Source organism: Haemorhous mexicanus, chromosome 18, assembly GCF_027477595.1.
Source record: "Haemorhous mexicanus isolate bHaeMex1 chromosome 18, bHaeMex1.pri, whole genome shotgun sequence".
Taxonomy (NCBI): Eukaryota; Metazoa; Chordata; class Aves; order Passeriformes; family Fringillidae; genus Haemorhous; species Haemorhous mexicanus.
Genome location: NC_082358.1, coordinates 1076980 through 1104627, shown reverse-complemented (window position 1 = coordinate 1104627; position 27648 = coordinate 1076980). Strand labels below are relative to the sequence as shown.

At 51.1% G+C, this 27648-nt stretch overlaps 1 protein-coding gene across 2 annotated transcripts in view; it reads left to right on the top strand.

Annotated features, from left to right (window-relative positions):
* DLGAP4 (DLG associated protein 4) overlaps positions 1 to 27648 on the top strand; it is a 61389-nt gene that overhangs the window by 30390 nt on the left and 3351 nt on the right. For both annotated transcript variants that reach the window (XM_059863010.1, XM_059863011.1), the window contains 4 exons: positions 22443 to 22804; positions 24120 to 24211; positions 24627 to 25036; positions 26907 to 26998. In XM_059863010.1, the coding sequence (XP_059718993.1) occupies positions 22443 to 22804; positions 24120 to 24211; positions 24627 to 25036; positions 26907 to 26998 (956 nt within the window). The remainder of the gene's footprint in view (positions 1 to 22442; positions 22805 to 24119; positions 24212 to 24626; positions 25037 to 26906; positions 26999 to 27648) is intronic.

Genomic DNA, 27648 nt, shown 5'->3' with positions numbered 1-27648 from the left:
TTGCTGTGTCACCATGGAGACAGTCGTGATGTCACAAGATGTGGCATCACTGAGAAGTGGCTGGGAGGCAGTGGCTCATGTTCCCCCTCACCCCATCCACCCCAGTAATCAATAGCTGGAGCAGAAAGCAGAACAGCTCAATAGACTTCAGGGAAGATAGGGGGCTTTGAAATGAGCCTGAATTACAGCTGTGATTTTGAGGCTGTTACCAGAGTGGTGGTGGCAGAAAAGATCTCATATGCCCTCCTTCTCAAAACTGTCTCCATCCCCTCCTGTGTTGCTGAACTCACTTAAATTATTGCCAGGAAGCCCCAAATGTCCAGCAGTCACTGTGCTGTGGGCCCTGTTGTCAAATGCTTGTGGTGCTAAAAACCCAGGCAGGCACTGGGTCACACCCTGGCCATGGTGCTGCTGGGCTGGGACACAGGTACACCGAGCTGTGTCAGCTCTGACATCAGTTGGAAAAGCTGGTGTTTCACTGGGGTGTGACTTGGATGAGCTTTTTTGGTGGCCTCCTGCCTTTCCAGCACTCCTGGGACAGCTGTCTCCTCTGTGGAAGGCACCCAGTGGGGTGAGCTGGGTGATGAGACCAGGAGAGCCAGCACAGTCTGTGTGAGCTCAGCAGAGGCAGGGATTTAGCAGAGAACTGGGCTTATTTCATGGCATAATTCTACTCTGCCAAAATCATGGGAACTTCCTGTTTCCTGAAATACCGTGATTTGTCACCAAAACACTGTGAGGATGTATTCTGCCCTGTACAGTCTTTGCTGTGCATTTGTGTTCAGCTTTATCTTGTTTTAACTGTTTTGTAAGGAGTCTAGATGAGAGCATGGCACGGTATATTCGCTCCTCTGCCTTGAGCTGCAATAGCCTACTCAAATATTAACTAACTTCCTCCTGATTAATGGGAGGCAGAGTGGTGTCAGTGCCTGGCCTGGCAAGCAGGGAGCTGATGCTTTCCAGTTATTTCTTGTTTTTGTTAGAGGGCTTTGTCATACCCATCACAGAAGCTTGATACCTGTAACTGTTCTGTTTGTTATGTTTGATATTGGGGGATGGACAAGCAGATTTCCCCTGTTTGTGGGGCGTCTCTGGGTGAGATTGGGGTGCTGTGTGCTCGTCCCACTGCTCAGCAGGGACCTGCACATGGCACCTGCACAGTTTGGCTGGGACTGCTCGGGGTTGTCATATCTCAGGGTTGACACTTCCTTGGCAAGTGTATCAGCTCCCTTGAGCTTTGCTTGCTTTAAGCAACCTTGTATTCAGGCAAAAAGAACAAAACTTTGTGTAATGTGGAAGCTCAAACAAGTTGACTTCTTCAGTGTGAGAGAAATTTTTGGCTGTTTTCCTGAAAAGATCAGAACTGTTTTCCAGCAGTTCTGCTGACAGACTCATCCTTTTTTTTTCCTACTTTTTCTTCTGGGTTGCTGGGTCTTCAGAGTGAAAGGCTACAACAGCTCTTAGCATGAAGACAAAGGTTTTTTTCACCTTGTCTGTTCCCCTGAAACATTTGATATGCATCCTGTTTAGGGGAAAAATCACTGAAAGGCCTGTTGCAATTGAATCATACTAATTTATACTGCTGCTGTTTTTAAAGTAGCTGGTGTCTGGCTATAGATGCTAAAATCTGCTTTTTAACCACCACTGCTTTAAAAAACAGAGGGTAGGAGAGGTTTTCATTCTTTCCTGACACTGGTCACATGTGTCCTGGTGGCTGCAAGGCCATTCCAAGGCCACTTGACTCTGACTTCCAGGACTCAGGTTCCTGTAGAGGAGAAAAGAACTGCATGAAGGTCTGGGATTGACACTGTTTGTGGCTACAGTGGGCAGACAGAGGCTGTTCAGGAAAGGAGTTAAAACCTTACCTACAAACTGTGCATGCTTTGTAGGTTTAGCTATATTGTAGCATGTTTTCCATTTTCTGTGTGTGTAGTGAACTACATCCATGGGGAAGGGGGAAGAAGTTTCCCTTAATACAGCAAAACAACTACTTCCCAATATTTGGAGACTTCCATGAAAGGCTTTGAGTAGGTTGCTTCCTGGAAGAGTAGGTTGCTTCTGTCCTTACTCATGGACTTGTCTAAACAGTTAACCTCATCAAATTCCTTTATTACATGAGCAAGTCACTGTGAAATGGTTTATTCTCTCAGAATAGGACTGTGTGGAGTTCCTTATCCCCCAGATTTAAGCCCTAGAGGATTAGCTGTTATCTGCTTTTCCTTGCAGGGCTGCACAGACCCCCCTGGGCTGCAGTGCAAGTGTTTTACCCTTGCAAATGCACTGGTTGATGCCCTTTCCCCTGTGCCAAACCCCTTCCCTCAGGACCTGCAGGTTCCTCAAACCCCTCAGGTGAGCTCAGTTGGCCTCTGTAAAAGGAAAAGAAGGAAAACCTGAGGTGCCAACCAAGGCAGGCTAAGTGCTTGAGGATGGGAACAGAATAATAAAACCTAATATTCTGCAAATTAATGTGGTGTTCTGCTTAGTTCTCTGAACTTCAGACTGGTATTCAAACAACTTTTAAAATATGTCTTTGTAGAAGAGGGTCACCTACAGGGTGGTAAACAGTGTCCAGGCTTAAAAGGGAATAGTGAGTGGACACTGACAGTGTTTACAGAAAAACTGCAAAAGTATCCAAGATACAGGGAAATGGTGTTCTTGCCTGAAAGATAAAGTAGTGCAAATTGCTACAAGTCTCTCTGGGCATCTTCCCAGCACTGAAGTTTCCTTCGTTCTTGCAGCAGAAGCTGGTTCAGGGTTGTGACACTGAGTGCTTGTTCAGATTGCAAGTCAAGAGATTGCTTGTCTCCAGGTCCTGGCTTGCAGCAGGCATCAAATTGTTGTGTGTGATCTCAGATAAAGGCTGTGAAACCAGAGCTGCCTGATCCTGTTGCAGCCATGGCCTTGTGTACTCATATACAGGTGATGGCTCCTGCAAGCATCACCCAGAGATGGAGGTTAACAAATATGGGTTTGTGCTCAAAGCAGACAGAAGGAGAGGCTGCAGAGCTGGCAGATGAGTAGAAAAGTGAAGTTACTGAATGTGTGGAAGCCTCAGGTTCCCATCTGGACAAGCTGCCACACAGGGCAGGATTTTTCACTTGGTGTCTTTTTGCCTCTTGGTAACTGGTCAGTGAGTGGTAAAAGAGTCCTTCCTGCTGCTTTGCAGAGAATGCATTTGCTCTTTGCATTGTCTGTGCTTCTCTAAGCCCTCAGCAGAAGGAAGATAGGTCAGTGAGCCAAGGTACCTGTACCTGACTCTGTGTACTGGTGTGGGGCAAGCCCAGAGTAGGCAAGGGTGGCGCTTGGTTGCTTTTCAGTCTTAAAGATCTCCTTGTACAGCCAGTGACAAACTTCAGGCTGTGAATCACTCGTGTGTCAGTAATATTTGCATATTTTAGGCAGACTTTTGTTGCACTGTGTGTTGTGCAACATTGTGAGAAACTTTGGAGCTCGGAGGAAAGCACAGCTGGCAGTGCTGTCAGACACCTCTGTGCTCCTGGTGCTGAAAGCTGAGCTGACAGTTTAACTCTCTTTGGGCTGACTGGTGCTTAATCCTCTTGGCAGGATTACCAGAAATTTGGGAACTTGGCTGGTAAACTGGGAAGCCTGCACAGCTGGCCACAGAGCAGCCTGGGCTAGTGGAAGGTGTCCCTGCTTGTGGTGGGGGAGTGGGACTGGATGACCCTTAAGGTTCCTTCCAGACAGATCTTTCTGGGATTCTGAATAAGCTCCAGAAGCCATAACCTGTGCCCATGCCCACGTTTTCCAAGTCCTTTGAGGTTTTCCTGGAGAGGGAATGTATTCAGGGGGAGGCTGGTCTGTGCTGGTTTGGGAATACCTGTGTGTGCTGTGCTGCACCGCGGGCACACCTGTGCTCAGCTGTTCTGCCTGTTCTCTGTGAGCTTGGCTTCAGGTTACCAGCAGATTTCTTTATTTGAGGGGGTGGTGGCTGGTGTTCAATTGGCCTCTTGTGCTGAGGTTCTCTCAGCCATCCATCTGGACCACAGCTGATTCCTGCCAGATCTGGCCCTGCTCTTGGACCATGATTCTTTTGGCTGCCTGGATTTGGAGCTGGCCTTGTCTAATGTCAAGGTCCAGTGCACAGGCTCAGAAGGCTGCCAGCAGAGTTCTCTTGCTGGGAAGCACTGACTGCAGTTCTGAACTCTTGGTTGCTGTTTTCCTCCATCTCTAAGTGGGGAAGGTCAGAGTTGGGGTTTTCAAGTAGCTACAGTGAGAATTGTAGGAAGGAAATAGTCCAGCAGGGAGCTGCTGAAGGGGGAACTCTGCATGTTCTGCAGTGGAACTTGTGCATGTGGGAGCTCTGGTCTCTGCACAGTTTCTGCATGTTCCAGTAACTAAAAACTGAAGGTAGAACTCCTTTTTCCTCTTGCAGGTGAGATTTATGAATAAACTTCTTAGCTGGCTTTATGGTGAACTCTCACTGATAAGACAAGCGGGTGAATTTCCTTAGTAAGGAGTTTCTGATTGGGAGGTCTGATTTTTCTGGTATTGATAAAGCATAGTGCTTAACACCTCTGAACTACTACCTGATATCCTGTTAGGCACCATGGCATGAAAATCTGGGCCCATGTTCTCATATGGGAAATGACTCTTCAAGTGGTGTAATTCCAGCTCTGCAGCTGCTCCTCAGAGTGCAGCTGCTTTATGGTGTGTGCTGGTGTTGTGGTTGTTTCTGGTCTTGAGGGGCAGCAGGTGCTTGTTGCTCACTTTGGGCTGCACAGAGTTCCCCACAGTACTTACTGGCTGGAAGGGGAACAGGGATGGGTCATATTAAGGGAGGGAAACCTACACTTAGTAGTAGTTTGGGAATTTTTGTGGTGTGCTCTCTCTCCAGAGTTTCAGGTTGAGCCTTCTTGTTAGCTCAGTTTGTCTTCTTGTTCCCTGGTACCTTCAGGGAGCCAGCAGGTCAACATCCCTCATCCACGGGGATGCCCGTGGGACATGGCAGGACAAAGTCTGACTGAAACCTGCCACAGCCAGACCAAGAGCTCCCATACTGCAGAAGCAATTATTGTTCCTTGGCATTGCTCTTTGCACTTTATGGCTCTTACACCTAACAGTAACTAAGGATTGTTCTGACCCTTACAGAGAATATACGATGTATGGGGAAATCTAAATAACTTGAGGGTTTCAAAACCTGGCATCTGGTGTGCAAGAACCAAAGCCTAAAGCACAGTGGTTCATTCTGGCAGGGACTGCTGAATCAAACCACAAAGCAGTTCTCTGCTTAGATTCCTGACAGCATTATTCCTCTGATAACAGCCTGGATGAGGAAGTGCAGGATCATTTACTCACAAGAGACCCTCTCTAGCTTTAGGAAATGCTGTTGTGCCTTCCTCTGTTTTCAGAGTGCTCCATGTATTGAGGAGGTGGGGCACAGGCGTCCTAGGATGCAGCTGAAGGAAGAAAAGGCAGCCTGCTAAGGCGAGGCTTCCAGAAATCATGTGAATTCCTACCCTGTTAAAATTTCCCCTAAATCATGTTTGTGCTACAAAATCATGGCAGAGGTAAGCAAAGAGAAAGCTCAGACTGAAGTCTGTAAGACAAATTCCAGAGTAGTTTTAGTTTAGAATGGGACACTCAGTGTCCCAGTCCATTCTTGACCACTGCCTGAAATGCTGTGTGCATATCTGTGCCTGCAGAACTGGTGTACACTGGTGCCCCTGTGGGAGATTTACCAGCTTAGCCAAAACTCCCAGCAGAGTTATATCGATATGTTTCCTTCAGCACTGCCATAGCACTGAACTCTGTCCCTGAATTCTGAGCCGGGAGCACTTCTGAAACACTCCAGCTGAACAGTTCTCGGGGAGACACTGTTGTGCCAGGCACATGTCCTGCCAGAGAGCAGCCTGAGAGGGTGTGCTGGATTTGGGATGTCATCCTGGCTTTCAGGACAGCTAGTACTTAACACAGTACTGATATTTGTATTGTAAATTGGAGCATGCTTGGTGGGGTTCCAGACCTAGAGAAACCAGAAGTTACCTGGATCTTCTGTCCTGCATGCATGGGATGTTAACAGAGCTCAGACCTGAGCCCCCCATGGCTCTGCAGTGGGGTGGGGCTGTGTGTCTGTGTCCATCTGGCACCAGGGCATGGGCAGGGGCTGCTCAGCACTGGGGGGAGTCAGGTGCAGGTGGAGGGAAAAGGGCCCTGGCCCTGCAGTTCTCAGCTCTGCCACCGTGGTTGTGACATTGTGTGGCAGTGCAGAATGCAGGCACAGTTTTATGTTCTGTATCGTGTCACCCTAGTCCTCGACTATTTTTTCCATTTTTCCTTTGAGCTCAGCAGTTCTGGCTGCTGTCATCTGTCCATGGATGCCATCACAGGCATGCTGGCTGTGTTACCTTGTGCAGAACACCTGTGCTGGTGCTGGAGCCCTGCCAGCACTGCCTGCCTGCTGGGAGCTGCCAGTCAGGATGCTGCAGTCAGGATGCTGTGTGGCACCAGTTGTGGTGGCCTGCTGTGGCTGTGAGGTGACTCACTGCTGTTACACCCTGTCCCCTTGGATAATGCATTCCTGCTACAGGGAGAAGCAAGCCCAGCTTCCACCAGGCTCTAGAGCAGCTGAGTCAGATGTCTTGTCAATTAATGTAATTAGCAATTAGCTGAGGAAATACCTCCTATAACTGTCTCCTTGGTTGTGTCTGTAAGTGGCCAGAGTAGGAGGGGACAGTCCTGTGGTACCCAAGGGAGGTGGCACCTCACAGATTCTCCCAGGCATGTTGCAGCAAAGCTGCTGACATTGCAGTCCATGGAAATTTCCTGATGGAGATGATGCAAACTGCTGTGAGCTTGCAGTGAAATAACCCTGCAAGAGCTCTGCTGCTCCCACCAAGCCTACTCACGTCCCTGTTCCCACAGTTAGATAACTGGCCACGCATCTGTTTACAAAACAGTATCCAAAATAATGTGTTGCTGTTCTGTTTCCTCAGCTGGGCTGTGTGTCATAGTTACAGCTAAAGACTAGTATTGAATCTCTTGCTAAAAGGGGGTTGTTGGGTTTTTTCCCTATGGCTGCTTTAATGCAAAGCTGTCTTCCCCAACTCAGGCCTTGGGCTTGTAGGTATGAAGCTTGTCTGCTGTCATCTCATAGGCATCCTGTGTCTGCTGCATGTCTGGGACAGGAATAGAAACACCCCTGAGAAGGGGATTCATTGGTGTGATGGTGCTGCTGGGGGCACCAGCCATAGTATCTGAAGAATGGCCGCTGTGGGCAGGGCTGGCAAAGCTGCTTTGCCTCCCTGAAAGGCCACGAGAGGCTGATCCCAGAGCAGCTGCCACCTCCAGTGGGTTTGGGATGCCCCTGGAGCAGGAGGAGCCCCACCCAGCAGCAGTGTGGGGGCCCTGTGGGGCAGTGGCTGCAGGGCAGCAGGGGTTTGGGCCCCACACGTTTCTGGGGTGCACCAGCCCTCTCAGACTGGGGTCCAGGATCTCCCAGCTCTTCACCAGCTCTGTGCCATTAGAAGCAAGAGAAGTCAGATGTGAAAATTAATGCGCTTATTCATTGATGTCCCACTTCTTTGCCTCCTTCAGTTTACCATTAATTTATCTTCAAAAGCATTTGTGGCTGTTTTTGGCCTTGGAATGGATGTTGGATAAAGGACTTTTTTCACTTGCTATCATATAGTGACAGAGCTGAGAGCAGACTTTTTTAGGTGTATAGAAGAGGACAGTTATTCCTGAAGTATGAGCTCCAGGTCTCTAGTAACCTGGGCTGCAGTGAGAGCTCAAGCCCTCTCTCTTTCCAGCACTGGCCTGGACTTCTCCCTGCTGGATCAGTCTCTTGCTGACAGCAAGTTCACAGTGTTGGTCCTGCCTGGCTGCCAGAGCCCTACAGAGGAATTGTCTTGGGGAGTTATCCTGTTCCACTGACCTTCATCTTCAGGCAGTATCTGCTGTGTCTGTCTTTGAGGCCTCTGACAGGGCCCAGATCCAAGAACCTTGACTGGGCAGCTCTTCCTCCTCAACTGGGCCTCTGCTACATAAACAACCCCAATGTTTCCTTGAAAGTGCTTTCCCGGAAAATGTAGCAGCAGAGATACAGTGGGTTTGTTTCCCAGTGTGGTGTCCCACGCATTAGAAGTGACCCCAAGTCCCTGTACAGGTGACACTGGGACCACTGTGTGTCCTGAGGGTCCGTGCCTGGATATGCTCTGTGCTTCCCCCTGCAGTGACAAGGGCAGAGCAGTGTCCTCCTGTCCTTCTCAGCCATGTGCTCCTGCAGTGGCACCATGTTCCGGAGTATTTTGCCATAGTCTGATGGAGGATTCCTCCTGGCAAACACACCCCTTGAGCAGACAGTTGGAGACCTGCTCCTTGCTGCCACCCTCGTATCCCACAAGCTCAGTGCTGCTCTGGGGCTGTGTTGGTGCTCACTATTGGGTTATTTTTGGCTGGTGGCTCTTATTTCACGAGGCCACTTCAGGTGAAAGCACTTGCTGGACTCACCCCAAGTAGCTGACACAGTCAGTCTGTCCTGGGAGGCCACAGGAGCTGTTCTCAGCAATGCCTTGGAGCTGAGCACAGCAGAGGCTGAGCTGGTGGCTGCCCTGGAAAGCCCTGCATCCAAAGATTGGCGTTTCACTGTTCCTAGGAATTTCGTCCTCCAGCTGGTCTGGGGGTTGGACGACTGGCCTGACAAGGAGTGGCTTCTTGAATGCAGTAATGCATTCCAAGTCTAAAATTGTTCCCAGGCCAAGTGTGGGGAGATGGCCAAGTGGAGGAATAACTCCAGCCTTGGGCAATCTTTGCAGTTTGGCTGGGATTTTGAGAGAAGTGTAGAGATGGGATTTTTCCTGGAGAACTGATGGCACCTTCTTTTCCTTGGTGTGTCAGCTCTTGGTATACAGAAATCTTGAGCTGGTTCTTTCCAAAACCATTTTGGCCTTGTTTGGGTCAGGAGGTGTCTGCAAGAAGATGTTTGATCTGTTGCCTCCATCTACCCTTGCAGGAAGAACTTGCCCTGTGTGCTTTGGAGCTGAAGCTGCAAGGGAAGGGATGGGCATGGACATGGTTACAGCATCACCAGCCTGCTGAACCTCTCAGTGCCTTCAAAGGCTGGCTCACAGCTCTTGGGCAGGGTTGTAGCTCTGAAGGCCTGTAACCAAAGCCCCATAAATTCCTATCTGGAATGTCCCTTGGACTGATGTTTTCTGTTAAACTGAGTACAGCAGATCCCACATTTTTGCTGTGGCCCCAGTGTGCTTCCTATCTAGGTCACTTCAGAACTGACAAAGGGGCATATTTGGAGCAGGGGCTTTGCATCCCTGAGAACCCCAGTGCTCCTTGTGGTGCCTGCTGTGGGTGCAGGTGCCTCAGAGCACCTGGAACAGGCTGGCAGGGAGAGCTGAAGGTGAGCAGGAGGAGGGAGCTTTGTGGATAGGCTTCTTTCAAGGCTGCTCTTGATCTGTTCGGAGCTCCTTGGACTATGGAATAGCTGGGCTGGTGTGTTTTCCAGCAGGCTCTGGAGGCTTTTAAGGCTCTGGAGACCAAGTGAGCACTGTTTTGTGGGAAGGTTCTATTGCTTGTGCAAGGAGTGGCTTCTTCCAGAGACACCTCTGGTTAACTGTCTCTTTCAGGAGCCCCTTCAAAACATGATCTGCCTGGATCATTCTCATCACCTTTCTTAAGCCACTCTAAATCACTTCTTACCTGCTCTCTATCCTGCCATTCACCCTCTACCATCCAGTGCTGAGCCACTGATCAGGAAATGCCAAAATGCCTCTCTTCACCTGCTGTTTGGTACTTGGTGTTTACAGGTGAAGGGAGGAAGGAGAAAAGGTGCCTGAGAGGTGCCTCTTTGGAATATCCTGCAGAACACCCTGAGATTTCTGAATTTGGTGTGGATGGTTTTTATTTTGTAGCTGCAGTTACACAACTGCTAAGTTGAAAGGAGTGGAGGGAGAGGAGATCACTCATTTGGAAACAGGAATAAATATAAGCAAGGTGGGAAATGAAGCCTAGAAGGCTTTTGGCACATAACTGCCAAGGCAGGAAAATGGTCTGTTCCCCGGTGAGCAGGTTCCTGAAAGCAGCAGGGAGTGCTCTTGTGACGTTTAATGCTGTTGCTGGAGGCTGGGCTTTACTGATACCCCTCCTTGGAAGGCCAGGGAGTCATTGTCACATCCTGAATTCCAGACAGGGGACAGAAGGGAGTAGGTCCCAGTGCCATGGGAACAGCATGACTAAGCCAGTGCCTTCAGCTCTGTGGCCTAGAACTGAGTCTGTTCACTGGATGTGCTGAGCAGAGCTGTGCTCTGGCCTCTCCCTTGTGTCCCTTTCCTAGCAAAGTCTCTGATCCTTGGCATTCCTTCATGGCAGATTCTGCAGGCTGGAGGGGCCGGGTGCGTGGGCAAACAGGTCCTGCACCCCTGAATCCAGACCTGCTACCCATACTTGTGGCTAAGTGGTGGTCTGGGTTCTGAACTTGAAAGCTTATGGGGACTCTTGAGGCCTGTGAACCAGGAATGTGGTGCTTTGGAGCCTGCAGGAAAAGCAGAGCAAGCTATGAAGTTGAGGACCTGGTGGTGGCTGGGAGCTTTGTAGGTCACAGGTCCTGGAGCCCCAGGAGAAGGCTCTGCATTCACACCTGGGGTCTGCTGTGCTCTCTGATTTCAGAGCTGGGGCTGCACAGTGGCTCTTTTGTCAATGCCTGCTCAGTTCCTGAAATGAGATATTGCAGAAAGTGCTGGGTTTGCTCTGGATACCCCCTCCCTTGGGGCATCCATTGTTCAGGGACTGCTTGTGATACTTGAAATTCTCAGGTGCTCAGAGCTGGGGACTCTTGGCTTCTGGGAGAGCAGTGTGAGCAGTGGCACTGGGGACACATGGCTCTGCTCCTCTGTGTGCCTCTGTCACCAGGGAGGACAGCTCTGTGCTCTGCAGAGTCCGTGGTTAGTTCAGGTGGGAGCCCTGGGCAATCCAAGCAATGAGCACAACTTTCCAAAGCTTCCTAGCACCCTACCCAAAGGGAATAAAAGGTTGGAATATTTGCTTAATTGCCTGCTCTGAGTCTGAGGACTTCCTTTCCTCTCCAGATCAGACCAGACTGTGCTGCAACAGCTGAACCACTGTCAAATTTAATGCTAATGGAGAGGGAGCAGCCTGCTGCAGCCTTTTCTGTGTTTGTTCATGTGATTTTTTTTTTTAAATCTTATGGATAATGCCATGTTAAACAATGAAATAGAATATGGAGTATCTCTAACATGCAAAGCTTGTCCTGTGCCTCAGCCAACAGAAGTTTCCCAGCAATTTTGACTTTGATTCTTCACTATTAGCATAATGTTGCCACATCTTGGTTTGTACATACTTAAGGGAGGAAATAGCTTCAACTGAATCTGGCTATTAAAACCTCTTGATGATTGTAGCTTTGAAGATGTAAATCTTGGGTGCTGGCTGCCTGACAGCCACTGTCCAAGTGGAAAGAGTGTTGACTAAAGACTGGAATTTTTCACTGTGAGATGAGTCGAGCCTGCTGCCTTCCTGTCTCCCAGGTGCAGAGGCTGTTCAGTGCTGTCTCCTCAGCTGCTGACACGTGTGCTTTCCCTGGCCCTATGGCTACAGGGTGGGGTTTGTTTTCAGCTTGCAAAGAATCCCTCGTCATCTGGGTGTGGGGAGGGAGAGTTTTCCATAATGTCCTGGGAAAACCACCTCTGCTGCTCCTGGTGGCATCACTTAATGCTTGTCCTTGCCTAAAACAGTGGAATATCTTCCCGTGAGCAAGGGAGAGTAGCAGATTTCCTGCATCAGGTAAAATTTGGGATACAGTAACTGAAAACTGTGATAGAAATCCTGATGCTGAACAAAGTGATGGAGAAATTAATTCTTACCTTGAGGGGGATTTTGCTGGCAGTGATGGTGGCAATTTCTCATAATTTTAGGTAGGCTGCAGGACTGTTGGTAGCTTGTATTCTCGGGGATGTAGCAATTCCCTGGGAGCCCCATTTGTGCTGGGGAGCTCAGTGATTGCTGCCATCAGCACAGGCCTGTTCCTGTTATCACACTCTGTGCTGACGAGCTGCTGGCTGCCATCAGTGTTTTCAGCACCCTCTTGGCCAGCTCTTCTGTGAACAGTGTTTAGTGGCACACTTAAAATGATGGTGACCCCTCCACCCTGCTTCCAGGACTGTCCATAAGTGGGAATGTGCCAATAATGCCTCAGCAGCTGGGTGGTGTTTGCAAAACCTTCCGTGGACCCTGCTGTGGGCTTGGTTGTCCCACAGCTTTGGGGGGGTGATTCTGCTGTAGGGCAGCAACTCCTGTTCCTGGAGCTGTCAAAAAGTCCTGGGCAAAGTGGTTCCTGGTGGGCTGGGGGAGGTCCCTGGGCTGAGAGGGAGGCTTGTGGGGAGTCTTAGTGCTGTTTTGCCATGCTGGACTGGCACACTCACCTTTCTGAGATGGGATATTGCACTTACTGTTGTGCTCAAGGTTCATCTCGCTGCCTGTGCATGGAGAGCTTGAGATGTGTCTCCTGTGACACGTGAGCAGATGCTTGGGAGTGACTTGATTTGGGCTTCAGCAATCAGCATAACCTAAAATAGCTTGTTTTAACTGCTGAGCTCTGACACGGATAAGAAGAGATTTGATTTGCCATGGTTTCCAGCCATTTCTGGCCATATGGATTTTGACTGGCTGTGACTTTGAGGAGGTGTGTTGAGATTCCCTGGACTTCTGGAGTGGCAGGGAAGCGAGTTAAAAGCATCCACATATGCCATCCTCCGAGTGATGTGGCAGTGCATGAAGTGAAATGATGGTGAAGGGAGAGAATATTTCATGCAGTGCATCATTAGCTGGTGGAACTTACTTCTGCAGGAGATTCTAGAAACTGCTAGCTTAGAGAAAAACTAACAAGACCTCCCTAATTACACTAAACGTGGATGATTAATGCTAATAGCCTCGGTGCACCTAGGAGTGGCTGCAGTACTGAGTGCATGGAGGATTTGCCATCATTCCTTAAGGGTCTCCTCCCAAAGCATCCCCTCCTCCCTGCAGAGCAACTGGAAACCATCCCACGTGGATGAGGGATAGGGGAGCAGCCTGTGACCTGGTGGCACTGGCTAATTCCTGTCTGGTTCACGTTCATGCCGTAATTCCATGTCTGTGCTGGATAACCCTGAGCAAACCTTGCAGAAAGGGCAGCATTGAACAGGGAGAAGGACGCAGGGACTGGTCACTGCTGTGGGACAGGAATCCTGTGGCACCCAGTTCCCTTCCCCTCTCTGTCTGGTATCCATGGTCTGGCATGTCCTAGAGACACTCAAGCCTGCAGAGCCCAAACCAGCCCAGACACAAAGCTGCAGAGTGCAGCTGCCAGAACAGACCCTGCAGTCCCATAGTGACAGAATCAACATTTTGGGACTACCACTCAATATTGAAAAAGTGTTTAAAAGTGTTTAAAAGCAAGGAGGGATGGGGCCTGCCTGCAATAAGCGCCACTCCTGGGAAATACTCTCTGGAATGCAAATCTCTACATATCTTCAGTTGTGTTTTCCCTCTCCTGTTGTGCTAGCAGGTCCTTCTTGTCTCTGAGCTGCTGGCTGATGCTGTTAGAGCTGCCCTGGGCACTGTGTGCTCGTGCTGCCGCACTGACCACCTGTGTGTGTGGTTGAGTCCAGTGGACACTTCCTTGTGCTGCTGCTGAGCTTTATTTGCCACATCTGGATGAGATGCTACAGGCACAGGACCCTGCATCAGGCAGATGAAGTGGATGGTGCTTCAGTGCATCAGCAGAAAGGATTGCTGCTCTTGTTGTGGCAGCTCCTTTCAGCACAGCTTGTCTCACTGTCTGAGGAGCTTTTGGCTGACACGTGGTTACTAAGCTGTGGTCCTTGTAGTTCTGAAGTGGTCCTGGTATCTCCTGGAAGTGGTGGGTGCTGAGCTGCTGGGCAGGCTTTGTGAGGTGCTGTGTGCTCCAGTCTGTCCAGTCCTGCATTCTCCTAGCTGCCACAGGCTGCAGGAAAGGTCCACGTGACCTGTTCCAGTGCCAGGGGCTGATGGCAGTGCCTGTTCTCTCTAGAAATGCTCTGTGGCACAGATGGTTCAGAGCTGAGCCCCTTCCTGATGGGCCTCTGAAGAGGACTGCTGAGGCTGTTCTGTGCAGATGTGTAGGCAGGGTATCTGCCGGGCTTCCTTGCCTTCTGCAGAGGCAGGAAAAGCAGCACCGTGGGCTTTCAGTTTTTCCTAGTCCCATGGTCCAGTTGTGTGCACAGAAAGGTTCCAACCCCTCCATCCTGGCGTCCCTACTGCTGCAGCCAGGGACCTGCTCCCTCCCCCTGTGCTGGCAGGGCTCAGGCCAGGGTCAGAACCCTCTGGGGCTGTGAGTGAGGAGGGCCTGGATTGAGGAGGAGGAGGAGTCTGTAGCAAACAGGCTGCTGGGTGGTGCAGCAACTCCTGGGTCTCACAACTTGGTGGCTCCTTAATACTGTGAGACCCCACTTCTGCATCCTCTGCACAAAGGCCAGCAGGGAGAAATGGTGTGGCCTTAAAGCCCAGCTGGGCTCCTGTTGCCTGAGCTTTGTACTCCCACAAAACCTGCCAGGAGATCAGAATTCCACTGGCCCTGCCCCCATGGCCTCTGCCCACCATGCAGTGCTGCAAGGTGCCCGTGTTCAGGGGTCTGCCTGGGGAAGGGCTATGCCTGGCCACCAGGACTGAGCTCCAGGCTGCCTGGGTGGGCTCTCAGCTCCTCTGGCAGCCCTGGCTGTGCTGGAGGAGCCAGGCAGGGTGTGGCAGCAGGAGGAGTCACTGGTGACTCTCTTGTGTCCACCTGGCAGGGCTGGTGCAGGGTCCTGGTGCACACCAGGAGTGTGGTGTTGATCAGAGATGCCAGGGCTCCCACTGTCTGTGCTGCTTCACCTCTTTGGTGTGAAGAGTCTCAGCCCTCACCCTTAGTGAGGGTTTTTGAAGGGATCAGCCCATCCCGAGGCCCAGCACAGAGCAGAGGAGCTGAACTGGAGCATCCCTTCAACCCAGCCCCTCTGTGGAAGAAGTGTATGCCAGCACTGAATGGGCACTGAGCTGGCAAGGCACCCATCCTTGGGGATCAGGCACCCTCACCTAGAGATGCAGTTCTGCTCCTCCAGGGTCCGGGCTCATGGCTTTTCTCCTCCCACGTGGTGACTCCCTGAGGCTGAATGGTTGGGCTTGAGGGCCTTGGTGGTTGTTGATGAATTAACCTCGGGGCAGGGAGAGGCAGGGAATGCTCCTTTGGGCTGCTGCCCTGTGCTGGCTGGGCTGGAGACCTGTCTGAGCCCCCAGGACAGAAGGGACACTTGCTGGATGTGTGGCTGGAGCAGGGTGGAGCTGCTCACCATGGCTTCAGCTCACTTAAAAACCCCTGACAATGGCTTTGGGGAGGGTGGGGAGAAACAACAGTGTCTCCTGTAGCACACACAAAGTCCCAGTGTCAGCTGCTGCAGCTGGGTTTGGGAGTGCCTGTGCCTGGCGTCCCCTGCAGCATCTGCTGTGTCCCTGCTGACTCTGCAGCAGGCTCTGCTAAAAGGAGAGATGGCCAGATCTGTCAGGAGCCAGCAGTGTGAGGTACCCTATTTTTAACCCCAGCATTCTTGGGGGGTGTCTGCTGTTGCTTCTTCCCTCTTTTAAATTGGTGACCTTCTACAAGTCAGAGGCTTTTTATTTAAATAAGCAACCTGCCTTGCCTTCCCAGTGTATCAGTGCTTATTATCATTTCTGTGCTCAGGAATTCCGAATTGGAGCATCTCTGTGATGCTTAATCATTGAAAAATCCAAAGTCCCTCATGTAAAGAGTTCACAGCCCTCAGCCTTTCCTTCTCTGGTGAAATGTTCCCTCCCAAAGTACAGGGACTGGGTCTGTGGTTGGATCTGTGATTGGAGCTGGCTGCTGGGGCTCATGCAGTCCTGAGTGCCCCTGTGGCTGCCCCAGGCATCCCTCGGCACCCTGTGTGGTGGCTCTGAGGTGAGCAGGGCTGCAGCTCTCACTGAGGGCATCTCAGTCAAGGCTGATCAGAGAGCACAAATGGTTGTACAGAGCATTTTGTGGTGCATTTCTGGATGAGAGCTCTACTGTTAGTCTACAGACACACAGCTGATATTCAGAGGGAGCCTTTGCTTCTGTATTTGCTTCTGACTGGAACATTTGAGACATGCTCTCTTGAGTTTGAGGTCCTTTTTCTGCAGATATGTCCAGTTCTTTCATTCCAGTGATGCACAGGAACGTGTTGTACTTGGAGTGGTCGGGCAAGTGCAGGGCAGTCCCTTTTTTCTTGACACCAAGTACCAGATGGATACATGGATGATAAAATACTGTCCTGCCAGCAGAGCCTTTGGGCTGTGCAGGAGTGCTGTGGCCAGGACCTGAACCAGAGCAAGGGGTAACAAACCTCTCCAAGCAGCACCTGGAGGTGTCTCCCAGCCAGCTGGGCAGCGAAGACCATTGGCACAGGTCTGATAGTGCTGGGACAGCCTCTCTGGCTGCTCAGGGAGGGCTTGGAGGAGGCCATTTGCTTAAAGCTAAGAAGTTATTTCTCTGCGTACCAAAATGCCAGATTGCTGAAAGGCAGTGTGCAAGCCTGGTACCAGCTGTGCCAGGGGAGCTGCAGCAAGGGCTGGGTGGAGGCTGCTCCCAGAGGAGCCTCTGTGGGAGCAGGGGTACTCAGGAATGACATCTCTCCTCTCTGTGCTTTTCTCACCAGTGAAATGATGCTGTTCAGGGGGAAATAGCCACTTCCCATGGGTCAGGAAAATGCCTGGGGTGTCATTCTGAGTGAAGGCTGCTCATCTTCTGTAGCTGCTGGTGGGAACAGCTGCAGTGGTTGGAGTGACAGTCCTGCCTTGGAGGGTCAGGGTGTGACCCCAGCCTGCTGCCCCTCACCTCTGCTCAGTCCCTGCTGCATCCCTCCTGCCCTCTGCTATGCTCCCTGACAGTGCTGGGTTTCTCCTGCCTCTGCAGTCCCTGTGGGGTCAGGGTGTCCCATGGCAGAGCCCAGGGCCTGCTCTCCATCCTGGGAACAAGAGGATTATGTGGTGGGAGAAGTGACTGGCCTGTAGTGCTCCCCTTGTCCCAGCTGCCATTCCAGCCATGCTGGGGCTGGAAGCTGAGGATGGGGAGTGTTGAATTTCTCCTCTGACCTCCTTCAGAGGAGATCACTTAAGGTGATTTGGGTGTCTGGGCTGGGTTTATGCAGGGCTGTCACAACAGGTGAGAGGGCTTTTCCCTGGTGCTGCTGCTTGGGAGGAGCTCCTGGGGAATTCTCTGTCCATTCTCTGTCCTCTGACTCATAAGCACAGCCTGGCTGGTTTGTGGGCTCTGTGACAAGCAGAAGCAGCTGGTGAATTGTTCATGGTGTTCCTTGGGATCATCTGAGAGTTAAAGGGCTCTGCTGGGCTGGTCACTCTGCAGTGCTCCATGGGCACCACCACAGAGGTGGCACGTGGTGGCACATGCTCTGGGGAGCTGCTTGTTCCGGGATGCTGCTGCTGTTGGGGTCACCCTGCAGCTGGGAGTGAGGGCTGGCAGGAGAGCCCACATCCCTTCCCTGGCTCCCACAGCCCACTTGTGTGTCTCTTACTCAGTGTAGTATCAAGGTGAGATTTTTAGTTTTTCAAAAAGATCACTGCTACTGAGATTCACAAAGGGAAAGCATTGAGGTAGGAGGTATTTATAGCATATCCATAAACTGCCTCTCTGAACAAATGCACTCACCTGGCTTTGTTTTCTGGGAGTTGTTTTGTTTAATCACTATAAAACTTCTTTTGAATCTCCTCCGGCTCTCTAAAGACATTCATTCTGTCAGAGCAGGAGGTGGCACTTTCACAGGCATTTCCCATTGTGTCTAGATGGAAATACATGGGAGCCCTGTGACTTCTCACATGGGCAGATAGTGATAGGACAAGCAGAAATTGTTTTAAAGAGGTGAGATTTAGATTAGGTATCAGGGAAAAATTTATCCTTGTGAGGGTGGGCAGGCCCTCGCACAGGGTGCCCAGAGCAGCTGTGGCTGCTCCATCCCTGGCAGTGTCCAAGGCCAGGCTGGACAGGGCTTGGAGCACCCTGGGATAGTGGAAGGTGTCCCTGCCCATGGCAAGGGTAGGAAAAAGATGAGCTTTGAGGTCTCTCCAACACAAGCCTCTATGATTTCTTTCTTGTATGATTTTCCTCTTGACTAACAAAATTCGGGTAGGCTCTCAGCAGTGCCTCTAACTGGTGCAGGTATCTTGACCTTCAGTGTGCAGGAGGAGAACAATCAGGTCTGAAGTGATTCTTGTGAACCATAAAATCAATGTGTTCATATTGTCTTCGGCATGAATTGTCACTGGGGCCCATTTTCACTTGGACTCTCTACAAAGAAAACATCCTGCAGTTCATTACAGCTCCAACCTTGAAGTGCTCCTGAAGCTGATGAAAATCAGAGGTCAGGTCACTTGGAATGCAGCTGTTCCAGTTCCCTTTGCTGTTGGAAACTGCCTCCCAAAGCAGCTCCTTCCAGCCAGGACACCCTGTGGCAAAGGCCAGCCCAAAGCCCTGCAGCTGGGATCTCCAAGGGAATAATGCCACTGATGCCATTTGCTGCAAGATTATTCTATGGCTGTTTTATTTAAAAGGCAAATGAGCTTGCCTTGTAGGAGAGATTATTTCAGAGTGTTCTGCTTTCTGTGTGAGGAAATGAGGTCGTTCCTCCAGTCCTTCCCAAGGGGAAAGGGGGATGCATGGAGCAGGACAGACATAGCAGCCGGCCTTGATGTTTGAGGGCAGGGGTGTTTGCCTTCACAGCTGACTCTGGCTGGGGCCTTTGAAGTGATTTAATAAAAATAAGGATGGTTTGAGAAGGTCTTTGTAGTTCCTGGAAGGATTGGAAATGTCACCAGGCTGTATTGAATCAGCAATAGCACTTGAGGCCAGACACACTTGAGGGCAATTGTGGTGCTTAAGTCTGCCCCCAAATACCTTGGCTGTGATCATGGTGGTGCTGCCAGGTACTGAGCAGGTACCAGCCTGGTGGGGGGGGAACTGGGGCTGGATTTCACATTCTCTCGTGACTCTACCTTTAGTCTTCCAAGAAGCAAACACCTTGGAAGGAGAGGGAGAGGAGCCCAGCATGCCCAGCTGGATTTTGAGGGTCCAGAGGACTCTCCAGTATAAGGCTCTGCAAACAGCTCCCCTGCCCAGGGCTGCATCTGTGGGCATTGCCCAAGCCCCTGAGGGCAGGTGCAAGGTGCTAATTTGGAAACATGCTGCTTTCTAAAAATAATTACAGAAGAAAGATTATAAACAAACATCCTCCTCCCCAATATCAATCATCCACAGCATACTGTGAATTCCATCTGCTTGCTGAAATAAGCCTTAGAAGATCCTGTGAGCGGGAAGTGCCTAGCCCTGCAAAACTGGAAGCTTAAGCATGAATTCCATGTTCTTCTGTTGTTCCACACCTTTTTGGAGCAGGGATGATGTTCCCAAGCAAACTGAGCTGATGGTCCTGCTCCAGTGCCCACAGGAATTGTAATTCTACATTGCAGCACAAGATGATTTTAAAATATAAAAGGCTGTGACCTCAGCAAATCCAGAGCAGGTCATGGCTGCTGAGCTGTAGCCCTTTGGAGGGGTAAGTCAGCAACTGGAATGCTTCTGACTGGCCTCAGAGCCATGAGGGAATGCTGCCTGCTTCTCCTGTGGAAGCACTGGGATGTTCTTGTCTTCCTCAAGGTTTGTCTCCTCCCACAGATGCAGGAAGCACTGAGCCTTAGTTCAGTGTTTTGCTGAGGGCCAAGGACAGACTCTTCTGGATGGGCTTGCTCTGCCTTCACTTTGTGACGCCCTTTCTAAGAAGCTGTGGTTTCTGAGATTGCTGGGCAGTCAGAAGTCCTGTTTTATGTTGGCAGAGGGCTTCAGTGGGGTTAATTTGCAAGTGCACTAACTAATGCATCCCCAGTTGTTCAAAGCTCCTGATCCTTTTGTGTTTGTCATTTGCAATATTTCTTAGAGCCTTAGACTTACTTTTCTAGCTCAGGCAGTGCACCCTTTGAGCACAGATGTATGAGAAGGGGTGTGTTTTGTTGGTCCTGGGTCTTTCCCTTCCAGCAAAGCCTGTGCTGCCCTTCAGCCAAGCCAGGTGGCATGAAGGGATCCCAGGAATGTGCCAAGGGGATCCTGTGGTTCTCCCTTTAGCAGAGCAGCACAAGCAGTGTCTGTGCTGTCTGTTGGTAGGTGGACAATGACTTTGGGTCTGGCTTACTGGCCCTGGACACCACTGATCTGCCCCAGAAGCTCTGTGCTGCTGTGCCCTCCCCTCATTCTGCCTGGCCAGGTTGTTCCATGTCCATAACCATCAGTGTCCTTGCCCCAGCCCTGGCAGTGCTCACAGCAGCTGGGGAGCTGGGCTGGGCTCTTGGTGGCTGTGCCAGCTGAGCCACCAAGGGGGCTGTGGCCAGTCCAGCTCCAAGCAGGACGGTGTCACAGGGGCTGTGGGTAGCAGGGCACCCTGGGCACTGTCTCTGGAGAAGAACAGGGGCCATGTGGAGGGATTTAACTGAAGGGACATGTGACATGCTTTCACCTCTCCCAGGTGGAGTGGCTCTGGCTTGCCCTGGCCAGTGGCTGCTGTAGCCCTGGTGCAGTAACAGTGTAAGCTGTTGTTTTGGGGTTAGGCACAGCTGATCCAGGGGTGCCTCTGCCATGGCTCTGGTCAGACTGCTCCTACACTGCTCCATTGAGATGGGCTGTGTGAGTCAGGCCGTGAGACTGAGCCAAGGAATTGCTGTTGGAGGTGATGCTCCACGTCAGGTAGCTCTGGCAGGGGGACTGTGGCCACCCCTCACCCACGTGAGGCAGAGTCCTGCCATCAGGATGCTGCTCAGTTTGTGCTGGACTTGGTGTAGTTTGAGGAAACTGGGATGCATTAGGTGCTTTCTGAGCTCCTGTGCAGATCCAGGCTGGAGGCAGTTGGGTTGGCAGCCCTGCACAGGCCTCTCTCTTCTCCTCTGCCAGCAGCATCGTTATGGTGCTGCTCAGCATCTCTGGGCACAGAAACACTGCTGGAAACACAGATCTCCTCCTCTGTAATTCCTCCCTTTTAGGTCTTCCTTTGAAGTGGAGCTTTAGCTCTTAATATGGTAAATAGTGGGATGTGTAAGTGCAGGCATGTCCACATAGTGTCAGTAAGGCTCCTGGGGCAGCTCTGATTGCCCCACAGGGAATATGGCTCCCAGGGATGCTGGGAACTGGCTCTGGCTCCACTGGAAATGGTGAGGCTGGTGTGGAGTGGGGAGTAACTGCTGATCTCTGGGACTAAGGAAGCTGCTGGCAAGGGCTGGGATGTGTTATGGGGTGCAGGGGAAAAGCAGTTTGGGATTGCACAGGACTTAATGGCAGGAAGGATAAGAAGAGGGAGTCTAGTGGTAGGGTAGAGGTAGGATAAGAAAGGGAGTCTAGTGACTTGGGGAGGACTGTGTGCAGGGTTGGGAGGGGAAAGAGGGTCAGGTGTGTGTAGGAAGGTGGCTGCTCAGTGTGTTTGGCCATGCCCTGCCCAGTGCAGCCTGTCCTGCATGCACAGCAGCTGGAGTGGGACTGTGGCCTCAGGGGCTTGTAATCCTGGGCAGACTGAGAGCCTAAACATGGCTGCTGCAGCATCCACATAGATTTTACTTGTATTTTACATTTATTTTCACTGATGGACTTCGATCCTGGCTAGCCAGAGACAGGAGCAGGTTGGGGCTGTGGCTGCTGTCCAGGTTTGTGTGGCCAGCCACATATCTATCCCTATGTGGATCCCTATCTATCAGGTGGGATATGTCTGTTCTGTGTCTTCTGGGCACATGTCTCCAGCCTTGCTGCCACTTGGATCTGGGGCCATGGAGTAGCAGCCTCACCACTGTTGGGCTGTTGCGTCCAGACAATGTTTTTTCTTCTGGCGTGGAGCAGCTGGGCTTGTCAGGGGCTTCAAATGTGTGTTCCTGCCATCAACATCTAACAAATTTTATGGCTTCTTTCCATTTTTATAGGAAAAACCATCACCCTGATCCAGACATTGAAACTCGTCAACTGATGGGACAAAGAGCTGAGACACTTGGCTGTACTAGGACACTAAAACATAGGGTTTAGCCAAAGAATATTTCCCAACTGTGGAGGCTTACACCTGCCAAATCCTGTAGCATTCTTGGGAGGCTTTTCTATCCCTCTTCTCCATTTCCACATTTCCACATATCATGGTATTCCTTTTGACTTCTTTTGCAAGCTAGCTCTGGCTCTGCCTTCGCTTCCCCTATGCTTTGGTGTGGGTCCCCGGCGTGAGCTGCTGCCTGTGGGCTGGTTCTGCACCTCTGCCTCCAGCTGCTGCTCGGAGGCTCCTCTTGGATGTCGTGACTGACCTGCTTTTTCTCTCTCTTCCACTGTATCTCTTTCCCTCCAACCTGTCTCCTGCGTTCTCCGTTGTCCCCCTCCGCCCCTGCAGGTTCATCATGCCTAGTGGCATATAAAAAGACTCCACCTCCTGTCCCACCTCGGACCACGTCCAAGCCGTTCATCTCTGTCACTGTGCAGAGCAGCACTGAGTCAGCCCAGGACACCTACCTGGACAGCCAGGACCACAAGAGTGAGGTCACCAGCCAGTCGGGGCTCAGCAATTCCTCAGACAGCTTGGACAGCACCAGGACGCCCAGCGTCACCAGGGGCAGCGTCGTGACTCCGGCCAGAGACACTCCAGAGTTACCTCAGAAAAATGCAACTTTGAAAAGTGACAAAGGGACTCTGACTAACGAAGAGCCTAAAGTGGAGAATATCCCCAAAAGAAAGCTATCATCTATAGGAATACAAGTATGGAATAGTTTGTTTTCCTTTGTCCCAAGTAATGTCCTTGCTCGATCCATTTAGCATGTGTCTTTTCTGTGACCAGGTGTGCATCTGAGCTCACTTAGACTAGCAAGGGACACTCACTGCCTTGCCTGTGTTCCCAGGGTGAGAGACAGCAGCACTTTCCTTAACAGCCCAGAAAGGACTAAGCTCTTTTAGTACAAATTTAAAATGTTTTCTAGAGCAGAGGGGCCATGTTAACTGGGTGAGTCCCTCTGAAGAGGCCTTTTGCTGCTGGTCTGCCTGTGCCCTGTACTCTGTGTTGCTTCCAATCAGTCTGCTCCTTGTCCCTCATGGTTGTAGGGACAATTCTCCCCTGAGAGGTGGGCCCTTCTGTTTGATGTCCATGTGGGAAGGGCTGTTGCAGTGCCAAATGGTCCCAGGGCTGCAGGCAGGAGGGTGTAATTCCTTGCTACTCCATGTTCCCAGCAGGTTCCCTTCCCTTGCTGGAAGCATTTAACTGTGGGAATAGGTGGAAATGACCTGTGAATAAAGCAGTGAAACAAGAGCCCGTTGAGTAGTGTAAATTGGTGCTTTAGTCAGCAAGATGCATCCTCTGGGGCTGTGCTCTCCTCTAGGATGGGTTTCTCAGTCACAGGTGACTGTGAGTTCTGGTTCTGTCCCACGTGCTGGTTACCAGCAGAGGGGAACTTGGGCAGCTCCAAGTGCAGGATCTGAGCTTTGAGCTGTTCTGTTGCTGAATGAGTTCTCCATCAGCTTTACAGCAAGGCCGGCTCAGTACAGCTGACAGTGAAGGGCTCTCAGCAAGGCTGGTGGGACAGAACACCTGAAAGGGCAGTGAGGGGAGGGAAACACACTGGAGAGGCTGACTGCTTTCTACTGCTTTTCCTTTTCTGAGCTGGTTCTTAAGTCACCTGGATTTCTTTCTTAAAACCTTCTAACCCTCTTATCCAGAGCCATGGAGGGTGTGAATCCCTGGGAGAGAGGCTTTGCTGTCAGTCTCAATCACCTTGCTGTCCTCCCTTGGATGCCATGGTCCCTGACTGTGTGGGATGCCACAGGCACAGGGACACAGCCCCAGCCATGCAGAGCCCAGGGCTCCTGGCAGAGGTGGTGGCAGCAGCCTGGCAGGACACAGCCTTGCTCCTGAGGTGGGAGCAGAGCTGAGCAGTAGCCTCGTGCCTGTCCTTAGCCAGCCCTCCCATGTGGTGTCAGCATGCTCTGTGTGTATGCACACTCCCGGTCTACTGACGTGGATTCCAGCCACAAGTTCTTCTGTCTGTTTTTGTCTGTATTTTTTTTTTTGTTGTTCAATAAGGTTGACTGCCTTCAGCCAGTGGCAAAAGAGGAGCCTCCTCCACCAGCCACCAAATTCCAGTCCATCGGGGTACAGGTAGAGGACGAGTGGCGGTAAGTGAGACGCAACTTGTGCCGTTTCCTTTTATTTTAAATTGTGCCTCCCCCACTTGTGCTTAGACCTTCTTCCCTGCTTTGTGCCAGTGAGTGGTGTTGAATGGGGCCCACGGATAGCCCTGCACACCTGCTGCAAAAAGCACTTGTTCTCTAACAGCCAAATCAATGGGAGCTTGAAATTAAATCAAAAATTAAAAAATTCCAAGCTGTAATTATAGTCATACGTCAGCCCTCTCTTCTGAACGGCCGGCTGCAGTAAGCAGGCAACCTTGTAATTGTGTGTGTGTGTGTGGTGTGTCTGTGTGTGAGGAGGGGCAGGGGGGGCTTTGCTGTGGCCATGGATTTTGCTGTCGGTGTGGAAGGCCAGCCAGGCTGAGCCCTGCTATTGAACGATGGCTTTTGATCCCTGCAGAAACAGCCACTCTCGCAGCATGTCCTCCAAACAGGACACAGACTCTGACACGCAGGAACCCAATAACTCCAGCTGTAAATCATCTGAGAGAAGCCTCGCTGAGTGCCCTCAGCACAACAACTCTGTTGGTGTTGATGCCTCCACCAGGCAACCAGCCAAGCCCTCACAGATTAAGAGAAACCTCTCCTATGGAGAAAACAACGACCCAGCCCTGGAGCCTTCTTCTCTCCCTCCTCCTGACCCCTGGCTCGAGAGCTCCTCCACGTCGCCGTCGGAGCCGGCACAGGCGGGGCCCTGCCGGCGGGACGGCTTCTGGTTCCTGAAGCTGCTGCAGGCAGAGACCGAGCGCCTGGAGGGCTGGTGCCGCCAGATGGACCAGGAGACCAAAGAGAACAATCTCTCTGAGGAAGGTGGGTGGCAGTACCCAGCAGCTCCTCCCTCAAGAAGGAGTTGGAGCTGAGTATTGGCTCAGTTAAATTGTGGCTGCCCCATCCCTGGAAGTGTCTGAGGCCAGGTTGGACAGGGCTTGGAGCAGCCTGGTCTAGTGAAAGGTGTCCCTGCCCGTGGAATGAGATGAGCTCTAAAGTCCCTTCCCTACCAAACCGTTCTGGGCTTCTATGAAATTGCTGACAGCCCACAGAGCCAGAGCATGGAGATGAGGATGAGATAAGGAATGCCTTCTCCTTGGAAAGGATAATGTAACTTCCTGTAGCAAATGGTGTACAACATATTGCTGTGATGCAGCATGAAAAGATGTACGGGGCATGATGTGGCTTCGGACCACTCAAAACTGCCAAAAGCTTAAATGGACTTAATCTTAAAAAAGGTCAAATGGAAAAAGCTTTCAGGGAGGCTGTGGGATCTCTCCCTGCCTTACCCATTACTCTGAAACAGGCAGGGGGCAGAAGGAACACAACTTGGGACCTTGTTTGCTCAGTTCAGTTGATGAACTGGTCTTTGAAACAAGGAAGAGGTTTTTTCACATGGGAAAGCCTCACTAATTTGTGCTGGGTACACCAAAAGCATGGAACAGGGAGCATGAGGCCAGTTGATTTTATGGGGTTCAGTGCCAGCTGGTCTTGTTCCTCTATTTTCAAATGCCTTGGCAAAACCTGGGCTTTTTGCAGTGGGGATCCTGCCTCTGGTGCATAGAGTGACAGGAGTGGATGTCAAGGCTGCAAAGGGCAGGATCTTTGCCTCTGGTGCATACAGAGTGACAGGAGTGGATGTCAAGGCTGCAAAGGGCAGGATCTTTGCGTAGAGCCTGGTTTTGATGGCTTTAAAACCTGAGAAAGGTGAAACAAAGGTGAGGCTCAGTTTTAGCTCACTGTCACTGCTGGGTCTCCAGGAGCTAATCCCTAATCTGATTCCCTGAGGTGCTGCCTGGCAGGGAATCTCCCTGCCTCGGGGCTGGCCTGGCTTGACCTGTGGCAAGGAAAGACAGCAAGACCTGCGTGGCATTGTTCTGTGTGCCAGGAGCAGGCTGCTTGGTTGTGTAACCACAGCCTTGGTGGGTGGGAGAGCCCAGGGTGTGTTCATCCAGCCTGGATCTGCTGAGCAGGCTCAGGGGCAGCAGCAGAGCAGGAGCAGGACTTAGTGGTCCCTGTTGGTGATGCAGCTTGCAGGCACGTGGGGCTCTGAACCTGCCTCTGGGAAGGAAAAGCTCAGACTGTATTTCCTCTAATGAGCAGAGGAACATGTCCATGCCCAGAGGCTGCTTGGAAAACCCGTTAAGAGCAGCAGAAAGTCCTGGGTGTTAAAAGCCCTGGCCTGTGTGTTAATCCGTGCTGGTACAGGGAGGCTGGAGAGTGGTCCCTGTGTCAGCTTTGTCACCTTTCCCCTGGGCAGGGCTGGGAGAGCAGGCTGGGATCTCTAAGCAGGTGCCAGCAGACTTCGCTGAGGTGGTGCTGGTGGTTCTCTGAGGGGCTCAGGGCATTTTCAGGAGCATCCTGCCAGCTTGGATATTGTAATGTCCTCAGCCAGGTCTGTGTTTGGCCTGCCAGAAGGAGCAATGGCAGACAAATGCAAAAACATCTTGTTCATGAGAGCAGTTGGTGCCTTCAGGATCTCTGAAATTCCTTTTCTGATGACTCCAGTGTTTCCTTGCTCCAGAAATGCTGGAGCTCATTGCTACAATGAATAGTCTGTTCAATTCAGGTCTTTTTTTTTTTCCTCTTTTTTTTTGTTTGTTTGTTTGTTTGGTTTTTGGTTTTTTTGTTGGTTTGGTTTGGTTTTTTTTTTTTTTTTTTAATTTTTTTTTTTTTTTTTTGTCCCCCACAGTCTTAGGAAAAGTCCTGAGTGCAGTGGGCAGTGCACAGTTACTAATGTCACAGAAGTTCCAGCAATTCCATGGCCTCTGTGAGCAAAACTTGGTGAGTCTGGATCTCTTTTTCCTGGTTTCTGAGAGGATTCCTCTCTTTGAACTGCACTACAAGGACCTGGTCAGTGTTAACAGGCTGCAGTCCCTATGAAAACAAGGCCACAGCCTGCAGTGCCAGCTGGGGGAAGGCTGGGTTAGCACAGAGGTGCCTCCTGCTTCTGAAGGGCTTTCTGAGGCAAGCCCCCTGAGGCTGGGCCAGATAGGGGGGACTGTTTGAAGGTCTGCTCTTGACCACACATGCTCCCTTTGCGTGTGTGGCTGTGACACTGTCCCCAGGTCACTGGAATTAATCTCTGAAAGGGAATGCAGGGCTTTGCCCTTGCTCAGAGCTGACCTGGCTAATGGGGATTGATGGAATCTGTGGTTTAGTTTTCCCCTCAAGCTTTATGGTAATATGGATTTTGCAAGCTTCCTCAGAGGTGAATTCCCCTTTAGATGTAAAATAATCTTGGAGAGACTTGAGGAGCAGGAGGGGGTAAAGTGCTGATCCCAGCTGAGCAGCAGCACCAGCAGAGCTTTGTGTCAGCTGCTCGGATCTGATCCCATGCTTTCCAGGGTCTGTGGTGGTGGTTCAGCTGTCCAGGAACTGGGAAAATCCTATTCTTGGAAGAAACTTAAGCTATTTAAAATTTTTCAACCCAG